The sequence below is a fragment of the Dermacentor variabilis genome, chromosome 6 (assembly GCF_050947875.1).
Source record: "Dermacentor variabilis isolate Ectoservices chromosome 6, ASM5094787v1, whole genome shotgun sequence".
NCBI lineage: Eukaryota > Metazoa > Arthropoda > Arachnida > Ixodida > Ixodidae > Dermacentor > Dermacentor variabilis.
The window spans coordinates 198,570,889-198,585,093 of NC_134573.1; the positions used below are offsets into that span (position 1 = coordinate 198,570,889).

Below are 14,205 nucleotides of genomic sequence, written 5' to 3' on the forward strand. Positions count from 1 at the left end.
AGCCGTCGTCTGCTACGGCAGGCCCACCACCGGCGGCGCCACCGTCGAGGCCGCGCCGAGCGGAGGAGCAGGGAAGCGAATGGCGCTACTTTGGGAGATTCAGGGGCTTTACCGAGCGCATCATCGACGCATCATCGTTGCGCAGTCATCATTGTGCGCATCATTGTGCGCATTGTCATCATTGTCATCATTGTGCGCATCATCAGTGCGCACATCGTTACGCAGCATTGGAGTGGCCTGCGGGTGTGGTTGGTCGTGGCTCGCGGACGCTCCTGTGGCCGAGGCTTCAGCGACCTCGTTCGTAGCTAAGTACTCTTTTATCTTTATTAGCTAGTGTTTTGAAGTGTTTTCTTTTGCATAAAGTAGGGGCGCAAATTTTGAATTCTTGGTAGGAGTAGTAAACGTACCGGCTTTGTCTAGGCCTGGCGGCTCCCCCGTTAGGCCTAGGTGGTAGGAGGGACCTATTTGATAGGCTTATTTGATTCTTTCAGGTAGCTCTTCGGACTCTTACATGGAGTAGGGAGTGATAATCCTTTATTTTTTGTTTGGGATAGCGGTCGAGGTCGGCTTTGCGTGAGTGATTTGGCGAACTTGCTCTTTGGGCCTAGGGACGTAGGCCTGGCGATGAAATCGAAGAACGTGAAGGCCGCGGGGGACGGGGAGCAAGTGCAGTGCGACGAGTGCCTGCGATGGTGCTTCCTCGACGAGACTAAATTCCAGAATTTAGAAGACGCGGAGGGGTCTAGCTTCACGTGCAGGTCGTGCGAGGGCGTCAGGGAAGCCGTCCAAAAACTGGAAGGGAATTGGGCGGCTAAGTTCGAAGAGCTTAAGGCAAACCTGAGGGAGGAGCAGGAGAAGCGGGTAGCACTGCACGCGAAAGTTGAAAATTTCGTCAAGGTGGAGGCGGCCCAGGCCGCGCAGTTAGTAAGGACTGTGGCCGAGCTTGAGGAAGAGAAAGAAAGGAGCGCCGAACTGAAAAAGCGGCTCGACGCGCTTGAGACGCGGGCAGTGGAGAATGTCGGGTCAGGACACCAGGTCTCCTCGATTTGGCTGCACTTTCTGCACTAGTTCAGGGAGTGCAGCACTCTAGCACTCGATTTGCCAGTGCAGCTAGCGCCACCTGCACTTCGGCACTCGATTTGACGTCGTGCTGCACGAGTTCATGTACACTTCGGCACTAGATTCTCCGCAAGTTCTTTTCTCGTGCACGTAGTGCAAGGCTTTTGATAGCAGACGACACATGCGCCTCCGTGGCCATGCGGGTGTTGGTAGAAGGCATCGACGGCGCCTGTTATTAGTAACGCAGCACGGACGCCAGTTTTCTTCAGGATGTGTAGGCAGCATCTTGTTAAGGGCGCTTTCCGGGTTCAGCTGCTGCTAAGTGCACTGAAGGTCGGGATTTTCCCTCAGGTCACAGTCGTTTGTATTAATTTTCACGAGCTTACCGCTACCTCGACGTTAAAAACCACATCGGTCAGTCGTTTGAAACGTTGTGCCATATATGATTCAGAAATGTGTGGAAACTGCGCTCGGTCATGCTTTCTGAATAATGATGCCGAAGTTGAACTAATTTCTAGGTACTAATACACAAATTCTTTCCACAGGACCAAAAAGGCCATTGCGCACACGTTTAAGCTAGCGGCACACACCAACAAAAGCAAAGCCACAGCCGCCCAGTCGGAGCAGACGAAGGCCTGTACGTTCTTGCACTTTTGTCCTCGATTTGACCGCTGCACTGAGAGCGCTAGTGTCGCGCTACGCTTACACTTGAAAAACTGGCGCTGCACTGGCACGACACTTTTCTGAACTAGTGCAAAAAGTGCAGCCAAATCGAGGAGACCTACCAAAGCGGTGGCAAAGACTCAGAAAGTAGGGTAGACCCTACAGGCGAAGTGGGAGGCAGGGAGCCTAAGCAAGCGGTCGCCAGCTCGCCGCCGGTAAATCGGCGTAGCTATGGGGAACCAGCGCTGGAGTTTTCACGGCGCCTGCAGCGCCGCCCTGGCGGTCAGAACGTGCACAATGCAGCCTCCCCCGCGGACGAAAGTTGCGTTGCGTGCCCTTAAAGTCGAAGGAAAACAAAAGGGCGCCGACGATACTGTTGCGTATACAAGTGCCACAACTAAGTCGGGATGAGGGAGGATGTATCCTTCTGCGTCTTTCCATCTAAACCCTACGAACAAGAACGGAGGCGGCGTTGGATCCAAGCAGTCAGGCGAGCGGAGTAAGCTCCCGTCTTGTCGCCCTGTCAAGCGGTGTCGGGCTGGTTTCTAAATCAAATTTTGCGTGTATCCTTGGTTTATTCGATAGTGAAGACGGTCAGCCATGGCAGACAGTACCAAACAGCAGAATCTGCTGTCGGTATTTCGTCGGAAACAAAATGAGCCATAGCATGCACCATCCGGCATATGTACTATTTTTCCTTCGCAATGCCACCGCCAAGCCCCTTCCAACGCCACCGCACCAAGTGAACGATACGAAAGGTAAAAATTATCCATTCATTGCCAAGAATTATGTAGGAGGGAAGCTGCCTTGTAATACGAGTTGTATGCGCATAGTGCCGGCGCACGCGCGACTAAGCCACCTATGTGTTTATAAATATGCGCATGCGGATGAGGACTCGGCGCTGAGATGCATCCGGCAAATTAATGTAATTAGTGCTAAATGTAGCCAGAATTGTTACGGATCAAGCAGCCGAGCACTCAAACCTTTGCTTGCGCGAGTCAGCTGATGCGATAAAGCTTTCTTCTCCATTGACTGCTGTGGCGAAGTAACATCAGAATTTTTAATGTCTAGCCAGAGAAATATGGAATATCTTTAGGCCAACTAATACTTCCGAAACCATAGCGCAGCACGACCGGAGCCATAACTGCTAGATTTGCGAGGCAGGCAGCCACGCAAGCATGGCATCGATACACGACGCAACCGTTAAAGAAACACACGTGCTCGCCGCGACGCACTGTGAAAAATGTATAAAGCTTAAAAAGCTTCTTTCGTCATTTCTTCACTTGATGGCGCTAGCTTCTTTACAAAAACTCCACTTGAAGGGGCGCGAAAACGGAAACATACGAACTATAATACGGCTGCGTATGCGTGTGTCGTCTGGTTGTGTGGCTGGAATATGCCGCGTTTCGTCGCCAGGGCGGCGTGCAACGCACTCTTTTCGACGCGCCGCCTATCCAGCGCTGGTTCCCCATAGTGAAGCAGCGCAACACGCCCCGAGTGAGGCGACGCTGCAGCCACAGGAAGCTGGAAAGAGTGGCACCTACCTTGAGGCCGCCACGCGGAAAAAGCAGGAGCCCAGGGGACAATGCCCTTTGTCGAGTCCGAATCACGCGGAAAAGGACACAGGGAAGCTGACAGAGGTAGGAGAGAGTGAAAGGGTGATTATCGCTGGCGACTCAAACATGGCTGGGTGCTCAAAAGCAATTGTGGAGAGGGTGAAAGGCGACATAAGAGTGGCGGTAGGGACATTTCCAGGGCGGACACTGAGTTCTGTCATGGAGCGAGCAAAAGAAAAGCTCACGGAAAATGCCCACGTGCGCAACCTTGTCGTAGTAGCAGGTGGGCTAAATGACGTCCTAAACAGGAAAGGGCCAGGACTAGCCCAGTGCTTGGCGAAGGGGATGGACGACTTGCGCGAGCTATCCCCTCAGGTGCAGATCGTGGTGTGCAGGGTGCCGGAGGTGCCTGTGCGTGACAGTCACGTACAAAGAGCAGTAATGGCTGCCAATGAGGCAATATGGAAAATGAGCCTAGAGAAGGGCTTCGAGGTTGTCGAAGTAATCAGGGAAGTGAGAAGTTGTGGTGGTTTTAAACGAGATGGGTTCCACTTCAATTACAGGCTAGCACGAGAAGTGGGCTGGCGACTTGGGGGTCGCGCTGTTGCTTTTTTAGGGGGCCCGCAGGCGCTCAGGAGGTCAGAGTAGGTAGTAATGAAGAAGGTCCCCTAGGGGAACATCAGAAGAGCATCGGCGTCGATAATAGAAAAAGGAGGAAAGCAAGAACAGGAGCTCGCCATGCAATAGGCTACATAAACATGCAGGGCGGCAGAAGAAAGCAAAAGTGGGCAGAGATTGAGGAGCAGTTACATAGAGAACAAATAGAGGTGTATGCGGTTACAGAAACGCACCTTAGAGACGCAGAAGAGCCGCCAGTTATTGAGAATTATGTATGGGAAGAGTGCAACAGAACTAAATCGGAAAGAAAGGGAGGGGGAGTCGGAATGCTCATCCATCAGGGAGCCAAATGGAAAAGAGTAAATTCACAATGTCAAGAGCATCTTTGGTTGTCAGGTACAATGAGTGGAAAAGAAACTGGGCTGGGAGTTACGTATTTGTGGACCGGAAATAATTGCACAGAGAAGAATAAAGAGTTAGTGGAGTGCATAAGCGCTGATATTAAGGGTTTCGGGAATAGTGCTGAGATTGTCCTATTAGGTGACATGAATGCCCACATACAGGATTTATATGGCTATACCGACAATAACGGGAAGTCAATGCTAGACCTTTGCGAGCAACATAACCTCGTGATCGTGAATACAGGGCCTAAGTGTGAAGGACAGATCACGTGGGAAGTGGGAAACCGGCAATCGACCATTGATTACTGTATGATGACAGAAGGAATTCATGATAAGTTGAGAGAAATGGTCATCGATGAGGAAGGGTTTAGCAGCATAGGGAGTGACCATAAACGCATCATTTTGAAAATCGGATATGTAGTTGGGAAAGAGAGCAAGGAAAGCACAATGGCCAGTCCAAATTTGAACGCTGAACAAATAGCAAATATAGTCACTAGAGTTGAGGAAGAACCTGACAAGTGGCCTAGTAAGGAGTGGGAATATGGTGAGCTTCTAAGTGTAATAACGAAAGAAATACGGAAAGAGAAACAACGTGTTCGTTGGAAAGGAAAAAAGAAACCGAAAAGCTGGTGGAACAAGGAGATACGAGAAGCGATCGCCGAACGACAGAAAGCCTCTCGAGAGCACAGGCAGGCAAAGAAGGCGCAGTTGCCACAGGATGAAGTAACCAGTAAATGGGAAATATACCGGAAGAAAAAGTCTATGGTTCAACTACTGGTGCAAGCAAAATTAAAAGGTGAAAGTGGACGTTGGTTGTCAGAAATACGCAAGAAAAAGAAGGCCGCACCTAGAATATTTTGTAATCACATAAAATTATTAGGCAGGAAGTCAACAACAATACAACAACATATCCTAGACAAAGATGAAAACAGACTGGAAGGAGAAGCGGCAGTAAATTACATCCAAAAAGTAACAGCCGAATCTTTCCAAGGCAAGGACGAAGTTGTATTTGCAGAAAAAAGAGCATGAAAGAGACCCAAGTGGAAAAGGAGCTGGTGCTGACAAATTTAGACTGGAAGAAAGCGGAAGAGAAAATTCCTAAGCGCACAGCCACAAGGCTAGACGAGGTTCCCGTTAGGCTGATAAATGAACTGGGACCAAAAAGTAAGTAAGCTGTGGTGAAAGCAGTGGAAAAAACTTTAAATGATATACGAATACCAGACAGTTGGCGACAAAGTAGAATGAATTTAATTTATAAAGGTAAGGGGGAGAAAGACAATTCACTCGTACAGACCGTTGACCATTACATCGGTAATTATATACAGGCTAGCAATGCAGGCAATCAAATTAAAGCTTCAAGCATGGGCAGAGAATAATGGCATTTTGGGAGAGCTTCAGAATGGCTTTAGAATAGGTAGGCGTTTGGATGATAACTTGTTTGTTCTTACTCAGTGTATTGAAATATCATTAGCAGAAAGCAGACCGTTGTATGTGGCCTTTTTGGACATTACACGAGCTTACGACAACGTAGACCGCAACATCTTGTGGGATATTCTGGAAGGGGAAGGCTTAGGTAACGATTGTCTACAACTTTTTAGAGACATTTACCTAGAAAATACCGTCTGCGTTGAATGGGAAGGGATGAGGAGCGCGGAGAAAGTTCATATCAACAAGGGACTGAGGCAGGGGTGCCCTTTATCCCCGCTGCTGTTTATGACGTACATGGTGAGGATGGAGCGCTAGAAGGAAGTAATATCGGGTTTAATCTCTCATACAAACAGGCAGGTACAGTAATACAGCAGCAACTCCCAGGTTTATTTTATGCGGACGACATTGTGTTGCTCGCTAACAAGCAAAGTGATTTGCAACGTCTGGCAAGTATCTGTGGACAGGAAGGCAACAATTTAGGTTTGAAATTTAGTGTTAGAAAATCAGGTGTTGTGGTATTCAATGAAAACAGTGAACAGACAGTCGAGATACAGGGCCAAGAAATACCTCGGGTAACAGGATATAAATACCTTGGTATATGGATAAACGAAGGCAATGGATATATGGAAACACAGGAAAAAAACCATAACAGTCAAGGGGGAAGAGAAATGCAGCCATAATGAAGCACAGAGCGCTATATATATGGGGATACAATAGGTACGAGGTCCTCCGAGGTATGTGGAAAAGGGTAATGGTTCCAGGACTTACTTTTGGAAATGCGGTTGTTTGTTTTAAATCAGGGGTACAATCAGGACTCGACGGGAACCAAAGGTGAGTGGGTCGCCTCGCATTGGGCGCTCACGGGAAGACTACAAATGAAGCTATGCAGGGGGATATGGGCTGGACTAGTTTTGAAGTGAGGGAAGCTCGCAGTAAAATTGAGTATGAAGAAAGGCTGAGGAATATGGAAGAAAGTAAATGGGCTGGGAGAGTGTTCAGGTATCTGTACAGGCAAAACATTGATTCACAGTGGAGGAAAAGAACTAGGAAGTTTACCAGCAAGTATGCGGCCTGTGGGGTGAGCAATACAGCAACAAAGAAGGTCAAGCGGAAAGTCATAGAGGTTGAATTAATCTCATGGGTGGCGGCAATGGAAAAGAAACCTGCCATGACTAACTACTTAAGAGGAAAAAACGAAATCAGGAAAGAAACCATTTATGATAACTCAAAGGGAAGCTCATTACTTTTCGAAGCGCGAGATCGGGATGCCTTAGAACACGCACCTATAAAGCGAGATATAAGAAGGAAGAAGAAGCATGTGCTTGCTGCGGTAAAGCTTGGGAAACGACGGAGCATATTTTATTAGAATGTGAAGACGTCTACCCAGCGGTCGATTTAGGCACCACTGGCCTCCTTGAAGCCCTTGGGTTCTGCGGGAGCAGTGGTAAAGCAAACAGGTCCGCAATAGACATTAGTAAGAGGCGATTGGAGGATTGGTGGAAGAAAAGTAGGGAAACGACAAAAGACGGAGACGTACAAAAGCACAGTTCGCAATAGGGGATCAGAAAATTGGGACGTCGTAGCTTATAGGGTTTTTTTTTTTTTTTTCATTGGTTAACCTAGGTAGGATATTAGGCAGCATAGTAGCAAGAGCTTGGTGGCGCAACCCACCGCCCCGTTCCAAAGGGGACGCTCATAACGTCCATCCATCCATCCAGGCGCCATGCTTGTGGTTGTGCCGCAGCAGCCGACGCATGCTAGCAGCTGTGTTCCGTAAGTGTTGTGTGGTGTTCCCTAGCCTTTAGGTTTCTCGTGTGTTGCATGTGGCGTTGGTTGTTTGCAATACTGCTGCGTTGGAAGCTTCCTCTACGGATACACGCTGTAAAGACTTGGAAAAGTGCCCACACCGGAGCACGTTGTTGCGCGTCGAGCCGCAATGGTGAACTGCGCCGTCTACGGTTGTTCCAACCGGTAAAAAAACAAACCCAACGATGAGAACTTTCAACCGCTGGGCTTCTATGTCGTGCCCAGAGTCAAAGAAGGACAGTGTCTTGAAACAGCTGAGATGTCGTCAAGGCGCAGAGCTCTGTGGCTGAGCAGAATTCGTCGCAAAGACCTGGACGAATTGGCGACGCATTACCGAGTTTGCGGGGCGCATTTCATCACAGGTAAGCACGGCAGAGGCATTAAAGCTTAGATTTTTTGCGCAATTCTTTGCATGCAGCTCTGTAACGTACCAGTGGGCTATATTTTTCAGGACGACCAGCTTATTTGATGGATGAGGCGAATCCCGACTGGGCGCCGAGCCTCAATATCGGCTACAAGTCCACGACGCACGCTGGAAGAAGCTCGAGCGACAGGTGCAAATTAATTTTGCACGCAGTCAAACAAGTGATTATGAACTAATCGAACTAATTTTTTACAGGTATATGCGGCTCGAGCAACGGAGGCGTGCGAGTTCTGCAGCCAACGCCTTTGAATTAAGGCAGCTACCGGGGAGCGCGAGCACGAACGCGGCGCCCATCGCTGCAGGAACGGCGGCCGAGGAGATTTCTTTCTGTACGAAGGCGTCACTTCACACTTACATTCTTCTACTTTAATTGGCATATTACACTAGACCAACCCTAAGCTGTCCATTATGGAACCTTGTGTACTGCGTCTGCGTAATTTAATATACGCGGGCCAGCACGCATTTACTGCAGTGCACAACATTTAAAAAAAAGGGGGAGGGGGGGGCGAAGGTGCCGGGGACAACGTCCAGTTTATGCTCTTGCTTTCACATAAATTACAGTGTTCATTTCTTGTGCAGGTGACGAAGAATCCCCCTCATCAGAAGAAACTGCAATGCAGCACCTTGTAGGCCATGCATATAAGCTAAGTAAACATTTATGCATTCGTACTTAAGCGAGTATGGATCTCTGGAGCATGGCATTTTCTCATTTAGGCTTCTGTGTTATGTGTGCAAGGACGTTTGAACTTTTGTCTATGAATTCTCACAGCTGATCGAATACTGCGTTTGAAGCTGTTAACAGTAACGGTGCATGCAGATGCAACACAAAATAATTTACAAATGGAGAAACCATTTAGTCAAGCCGTTAAGACTTGCGCACGCAAGCAAAGTGTTTTGTTGCGAAGGTTCCACTGAAGACTGCTTTTTTTCAACTAGTTTGTTTCCTTTCTGCGTGCTTTCATTTTGCAGCTCCCGAGGAGCCTTCATGCTTGGAATGTCCAGTTCTACAAGACAATGTAGCGACAGCTCAGTGCCACCTGCAAGCGGATCTGCAGAATAACCAAGCTTCTGCATGCAAGTATCGCACTTTTGTTTCTAGGGCTTGCAAATCCTGTATTCCTGCATGTCCTTTTGATTTTGGCCGAAGTGGTGTGAACAGACGTAAAGTCTTTAATGTACTTGTTTAAAACACAATCCTTTAAGCTGGAAATGTTTCACATATTTAACAAAAATTATATTGTTGGTGTGGAAAAAACACGGGGACTGCGGGAGATGGAAATTCAACACGATGAACAAAACAAGATGAAAGCAGGAGCCATTTCGACAAGTGGACTTGTCTTCTTCAAGGCAACATGTCACTTTTAGAAAGACAAGTCCACATGTCAACACATTGGCTCCGGCTTTCATCTTGTTCTCGTTTTGCTTATTGTTGGTGTAGGTGCGATACGTGCAGTACAATCTGACCATTATGGGTGTGAAAATTAAGGACGTGGTTTCTTTTGCACTGAAAGCTAATTGTATAACAAACAGTTCAGTCTGACAGGCCTCGTCGCATGCCACTATCTTGTTCTGGATTAGCTAGGCATTCGTCTTGGTCAACCTTGACTTGTAAAACTCTTATGATAAAAATATTTATTTTTGTTTTTTGTTGCGCAAATATACATTAAGATTGTTCAAGGTCACTATTTATTAGAATAATAAAAATCCTCATGTAAAGGTACTGAAACAAGTAACATCATTGTACATTTTGTTGACACCAGTGCTTTCCCTTCAATATGGTCATTACACATTCAATTTATCATGCAGGCATGATAGACATAGAGGTGACAGCTGACCTGCTGTCAGCCCACATCTCTTCACTGGAGGAAAAAAACCACCGTCTTCAGCATGACCTGGATATTGCGCGCAGTCGCCTGGCAAAGGCAGCCCCTGGAGACAGGGATGTGCTCCGCAGCAACCCAGACATGGTTGTTTTTTACACAGGGCTGCCAAATTATGCAGTTTTGGAGGCTGTTTACATCTTAGTTGAGCCTCATGTAAAGCATACATTACGAAACCGCCTGAGCAAATTTCAGGAAATGGTCGTTTTCCTAATGAGGTTGCGGCTTAACGTCCCGTTACAAGATCTTGCACACAGGTATTTTATTCTGGGCAACAGCCATACCTATATTCATTTGTAACATTAAGGTTCCTGCACTACGCAGAACTGCAGTTGAGCATGCAATAGCAATTTTGTGCTGGTGAACTTTATTGCATTAGCTTCAATAACACTTATTGAAGCACATAACAAATCGGCAGTTTTATCTTACAGGTTTGGCATTCACCAGTCAACCGTAACGAGGACAGTAGAAAGGTGGCTTGATGCTGCTTACATTAGGCTCAGCAGTCTGATCAAATGGCCAGAACGTGAAGATCTTCAAAGAACGATGCCAATGGCATTCCAAGAAACATTTGGCAAGAAAGTAGCTGTGATTCTGGATTGTTTTGAAGTCTTTGTGGACAGACCTTCAGCCATGGAACCTAGATCATTAACATGGTCTACGTACAAGCATGCGAACACCGCGAAGTACTTAATTGGCATCGCTCCACAAGGTGTAATTACGTACATATCAAGAGGGTGGGGTGGACGTACCAGTGCCAAAATGCTGACAGAATCGTGTGGAATTCTTAGCAACCTGCTACCTGGCGACTCTGTGCTGGCTGACAGGGGTTTCTTGATCTCTGATGCCGTGGGCATGTGTGGAGCGAAGCTGGAAATCCCAGCCTTCACTAAAGGGAAGCCGCAGCTTACTGCATACTCTGTTGAGGCAACACGTAGGCTAGCAAATGTTAGGATTCATGTTGAAAGAGTTATTGGGTTAGTCAGGGACAAGTACTCCATTCTCAAAAGCACTCTTCCCACTGAATTTTTGGAGCCGAAGGTGCTTAACGGCATAAAAGTCAGCGCACTTGACAAGGTTGTATTTGTGTGTGCCGCACTTACCAACCTGTGCAACTGTTGTACCATTTGACTGACATGTGTCCTTAGTGCAAAGCATCTAGTAAATGTACAGTACCTTTTTTACGACTTCTTGCAGTCATTACAAAACCATTTCCGCGATTTAGGTGCCCTCTTCAAATTAACACACTGGAAGTGAAACCATTGTCGACTGCAATGCTTCCCATCACACCTAATCATGTCTCCATATTCTGGCTGCTGACAGTGGCAATATTTATCATCCTGACTGCCTGCACTTTGCTCCACTACTACTTCTTCAGCAGCAGTGGTCCAATAATGGAAACAAAGTTCAGGCAGGAGAACTCGTTCAAAATACAATGCACACTTATCCACAATTTTGTTGCAGAACTCCTTATCAAACATTACTCTTTCAATAAAAATATCTTTCTGTGTCCATACTACAAAATCACAGTAGTTTCTTTTGCAGACAAACATTTGCATCATTACTTGCTTGAAGTAATGATGGTTTCTCAATAACTTTGCATCATTTCCATCAACTACAAGATAAGATCGTTGCCGCTCTGGAATTTCGCAAATAAGTGCATCTTTTGCAGAGTATGGACATTTTATCTCCAGAAGGCCGTCTCCACAACAATTGCAATGTACAAGGCCATCAGGAGTTGCAGCCAGAAATGGTCGTTCTATGCTTATGTGGAGGCCAGACATTTCGCTTTCAATAGAATAAGTGCCAAAATTGACAGCACACAAGAAGAAATACAGACAGGACAAGGCGCTACTTGCAACTAAGTAGCGCCTTGTCCTGTCTGTATTTCTTCTTGTGTGCCGTCAATTTTGGTGCTTATTCTATTGAAAGCTATGCACCAACTAGCCCCACAACGTGTTTTACTGCAGACATTTCGCACTTAAAGCCTAGATGGTGCTTCTGCATTGCCTCTCTGTAAGCTGCCCTCCCAGCAGCTTCTTTCTTTCCCCACTGAGTTGCTGCAGTCTGGAATTTGCAGTCGTCCAGGTAGCACAGTCTCTTCAGCAGGCTCTTTGAAGGCTTGGTCAATGAAGTTGCAAATACCGCTCCTGCATTTGAAGCTGTGATGCGTCCAGTCCGAAATAAATGCCACTTCTCGGATGCAGATTGGGCCTTTGCTTCTCGATCAGTACACACACCTGCAAACAAACACAAATATTTATCCTTTCGATTGCTTTTTAGTTTTGCTGTAATGCTTTAAGGATGTTGTAGGTTCATGACAGTATTGCATAAATTTGAAAAGTGCCCAGGCAGCATGTGCAGGTTTAGCATAGATTAATTGTGAACAGATGCTGACACACAGCTGCACGGCACATTACAACAGCAACAACCTGCACAATTAGTTTTTTTGGCAAGGTTTGGCTGTAAGTAAGCTACAAAGAGACGAAGAAACTTGCATCAGGCTCAATTGAGAGGTCCTGCAAGACATTGCGGCGTTGTGCCTGTACATCCTCCAAGGAAATTGGGTACTGCTTCTTTTGCAGATTGCGGAGGAGGAGCTTAGGGTACTTCAAGCCCAAGGGAATGTAGGGGTCAGCAAATTTTTGGGCAAGCGAGAGAAGTGCTGGCCTACCCTCAGATTTACTCAATGACGAGAAAAACTCATCTCGTCCTCTCTCGGCTTGGGCATTTCAACACTTGGTGGGTCGCTGGGGGCAGCCTCAGTGTCGTCCAGGCGGCGTATTTTCATTGCGGAAGACGCGAAGTCCATCTCCGCCACCGGTCAGCATTCCAGACTGACGAGATGAGGTGGTAGCCATGCATTTTGCCCATCTGTGCATGATCGACCATCCCGGCGTGTCACAACAGCCTCTAAATAAAAGAGCACTGCACCTGCGTGTGAGCACGCCTCCCTGAGGCCGGCCATGCACGTACAGTGCGCGCACAAAACTTCCCCGTCAGCTTTAATCAACAGCCACGGCAGCAGCAGCTTATCTCTGAACGCCTGAGAGTGGTGGACCTGTGCAGGGAGAATAGATACATCACAGTGTTTAGCTTACGCGATTAGACACTGTGAACGCGAATTCAGGCGTACGAAGCACGAACAACATGTCAGCAACTTCAACGGCGATCTAGCGACAAGTGCGACGGACTGGACGCCACATCCATTGCTTGCTCCATCGCTATATTTCTGGACGACTGAAAAAATGCCCCAAGCCGCTGACATGCGGTACATTATATAAGTACAGCCTACCTTTCCAACGGCGACGCCGTTGCCATCACGAACTTTCACTCTTGGTGGCTCCACGAGACCGCTGGTGACGTAATTATGAGCCTCCAGGGATTTATAGCTCTTTAGCTGCTCCCGCGTCATGAAGCTCGTCCCGTGGACTAGATAGTCTCTGATGTCCGCACGGTCGACACTTGGATAAAAACCAACATCGTTCATAAAGTGGTCGTCGGACAGTGCCAACGGGTCATCTCCGCCGCATTTCGCGATTTTGATGATGTATCTGCTGCGCTCGGGGTCAGGCAGCGACTTTGCGTAGTCGCTGAGTTGCATGTTGCACTGCAGTCGCGCCAAATGAGACGTACACAGCAGCTTTTTGTTGCGCAACAACGTGCTCCGGTGTGGGCACTTTTCCAAGTCTTTACAGCGTGTATCCGTAGAGGAAGCTTCCAACGCAGCAGTATTGCAAACAACCAACGCCACATGCAACACACGAGAAACCTAAAGGCTAGGGAACATCACACAACACTTACGGAACACAGCTGCTAGCATGCGTCGGCTGCTGCGGCACAACCACAAGCATGGCGCCGGGATGGATGGATGGATGTTATGAGCGTCCCCTTTGGAATGGGGCGGTGGGTTGCGCCAACAAGCTCTTGCTACTATGCTGCCTAATATCCTACCTAGGTTAACCAGTGAAAAAAAAAAAACCCTATAAACTACCGCGTCCGAATTTTCTGATCCCCTATTGTGAACTGTGCTTTTGTACGTCTCCGTCTTTTGTCGTTTCCCTACTTTTCTTCCACCAATCCTCCAATCGCCTCTTACTAATGTCTATTGCGGACCTGTTTGCTTTACCACTGCTCCCGCTGAACCCAAGGGCTTCAAGGAGGCCAGTGGTGCCTAAATCGACCGCTGGGTAGACGTCTTCACATTCTAATAAAATATGCTCCGTCGTTTCCCTAGCTTTACCGCAGCAAGCACATGCTTCTTCTTCCTTCTTATATCTCGCTTTATAGGTGTGTGTTCTAAGGCATCCCGATCTCGCTTCGAAAAGTAATGAGCTTCCCTTTGAGTTATCATAAATGGTTTCTTTCCT

General features: G+C 47.5%; 2 protein-coding genes across 6 annotated transcripts; one reads left to right on the plus strand and one right to left on the minus strand.

Annotated features, from left to right (window-relative positions):
- Window positions 1-7,324: 7,324 nt before the first annotated feature.
- LOC142586060 (uncharacterized) lies at window positions 7,325-11,595 on the plus strand. 5 transcript variants are annotated; one of them, XM_075697321.1, is made up of 6 exons: window positions 7,370-7,893; window positions 7,983-8,085; window positions 8,151-8,284; window positions 8,535-9,029; window positions 9,762-10,092; window positions 10,267-11,595. In XM_075697321.1, exons 5-6 carry the CDS (start codon window positions 9,764-9,766, stop codon window positions 10,964-10,966), a joined length of 1,029 nt encoding a protein of 342 aa, XP_075553436.1. In that variant the 5' UTR covers window positions 7,370-7,893; window positions 7,983-8,085; window positions 8,151-8,284; window positions 8,535-9,029; window positions 9,762-9,763; the 3' UTR covers window positions 10,967-11,595. The 5 variants fall into 5 exon arrangements, with proteins under 5 accessions (XP_075553439.1, XP_075553438.1, XP_075553436.1 ...); XM_075697320.1 differs by having other exon boundaries at window positions 7,983-8,284; XM_075697322.1 differs by lacking the exon at window positions 8,151-8,284.
- A 38-nt stretch (window positions 11,596-11,633) lies between these two features.
- LOC142586061 (uncharacterized) lies at window positions 11,634-13,667 on the minus strand. Its single transcript, XM_075697325.1, has 2 exons — window positions 13,131-13,667; window positions 11,634-12,075 (listed from the first exon to the last, which is right to left on the minus strand). Exons 1-2 carry the CDS (start codon window positions 13,437-13,439, stop codon window positions 11,962-11,964), a joined length of 423 nt encoding a protein of 140 aa, XP_075553440.1. The 5' UTR covers window positions 13,440-13,667; the 3' UTR covers window positions 11,634-11,961.
- Window positions 13,668-14,205: the final 538 nt, after the last annotated feature.

Coding starts and splice junctions, on each gene's coding strand:
- LOC142586060 (XM_075697320.1), top strand. CDS start 9,764: ATGATAGACATAGAGGTGACAGCTGACCTGCTGTCAGCCCACATCTCT. Junction 10,093..10,266: donor TTACAAGATCTTGCACACAG/GTATTTTATTCT, acceptor TTTATCTTACAG/GTTTGGCATTCACCAGTCAA.
- LOC142586061 (XM_075697325.1), bottom strand. CDS start 13,439: ATGCAACTCAGCGACTACGCAAAGTCGCTGCCTGACCCCGAGCGCAGC. Junction 12,076..13,130: donor ACGGCGTCGCCGTTGGAAAG/GTAGGCTGTACT, acceptor GTTTGTTTGCAG/GTGTGTGTACTGATCGAGAA.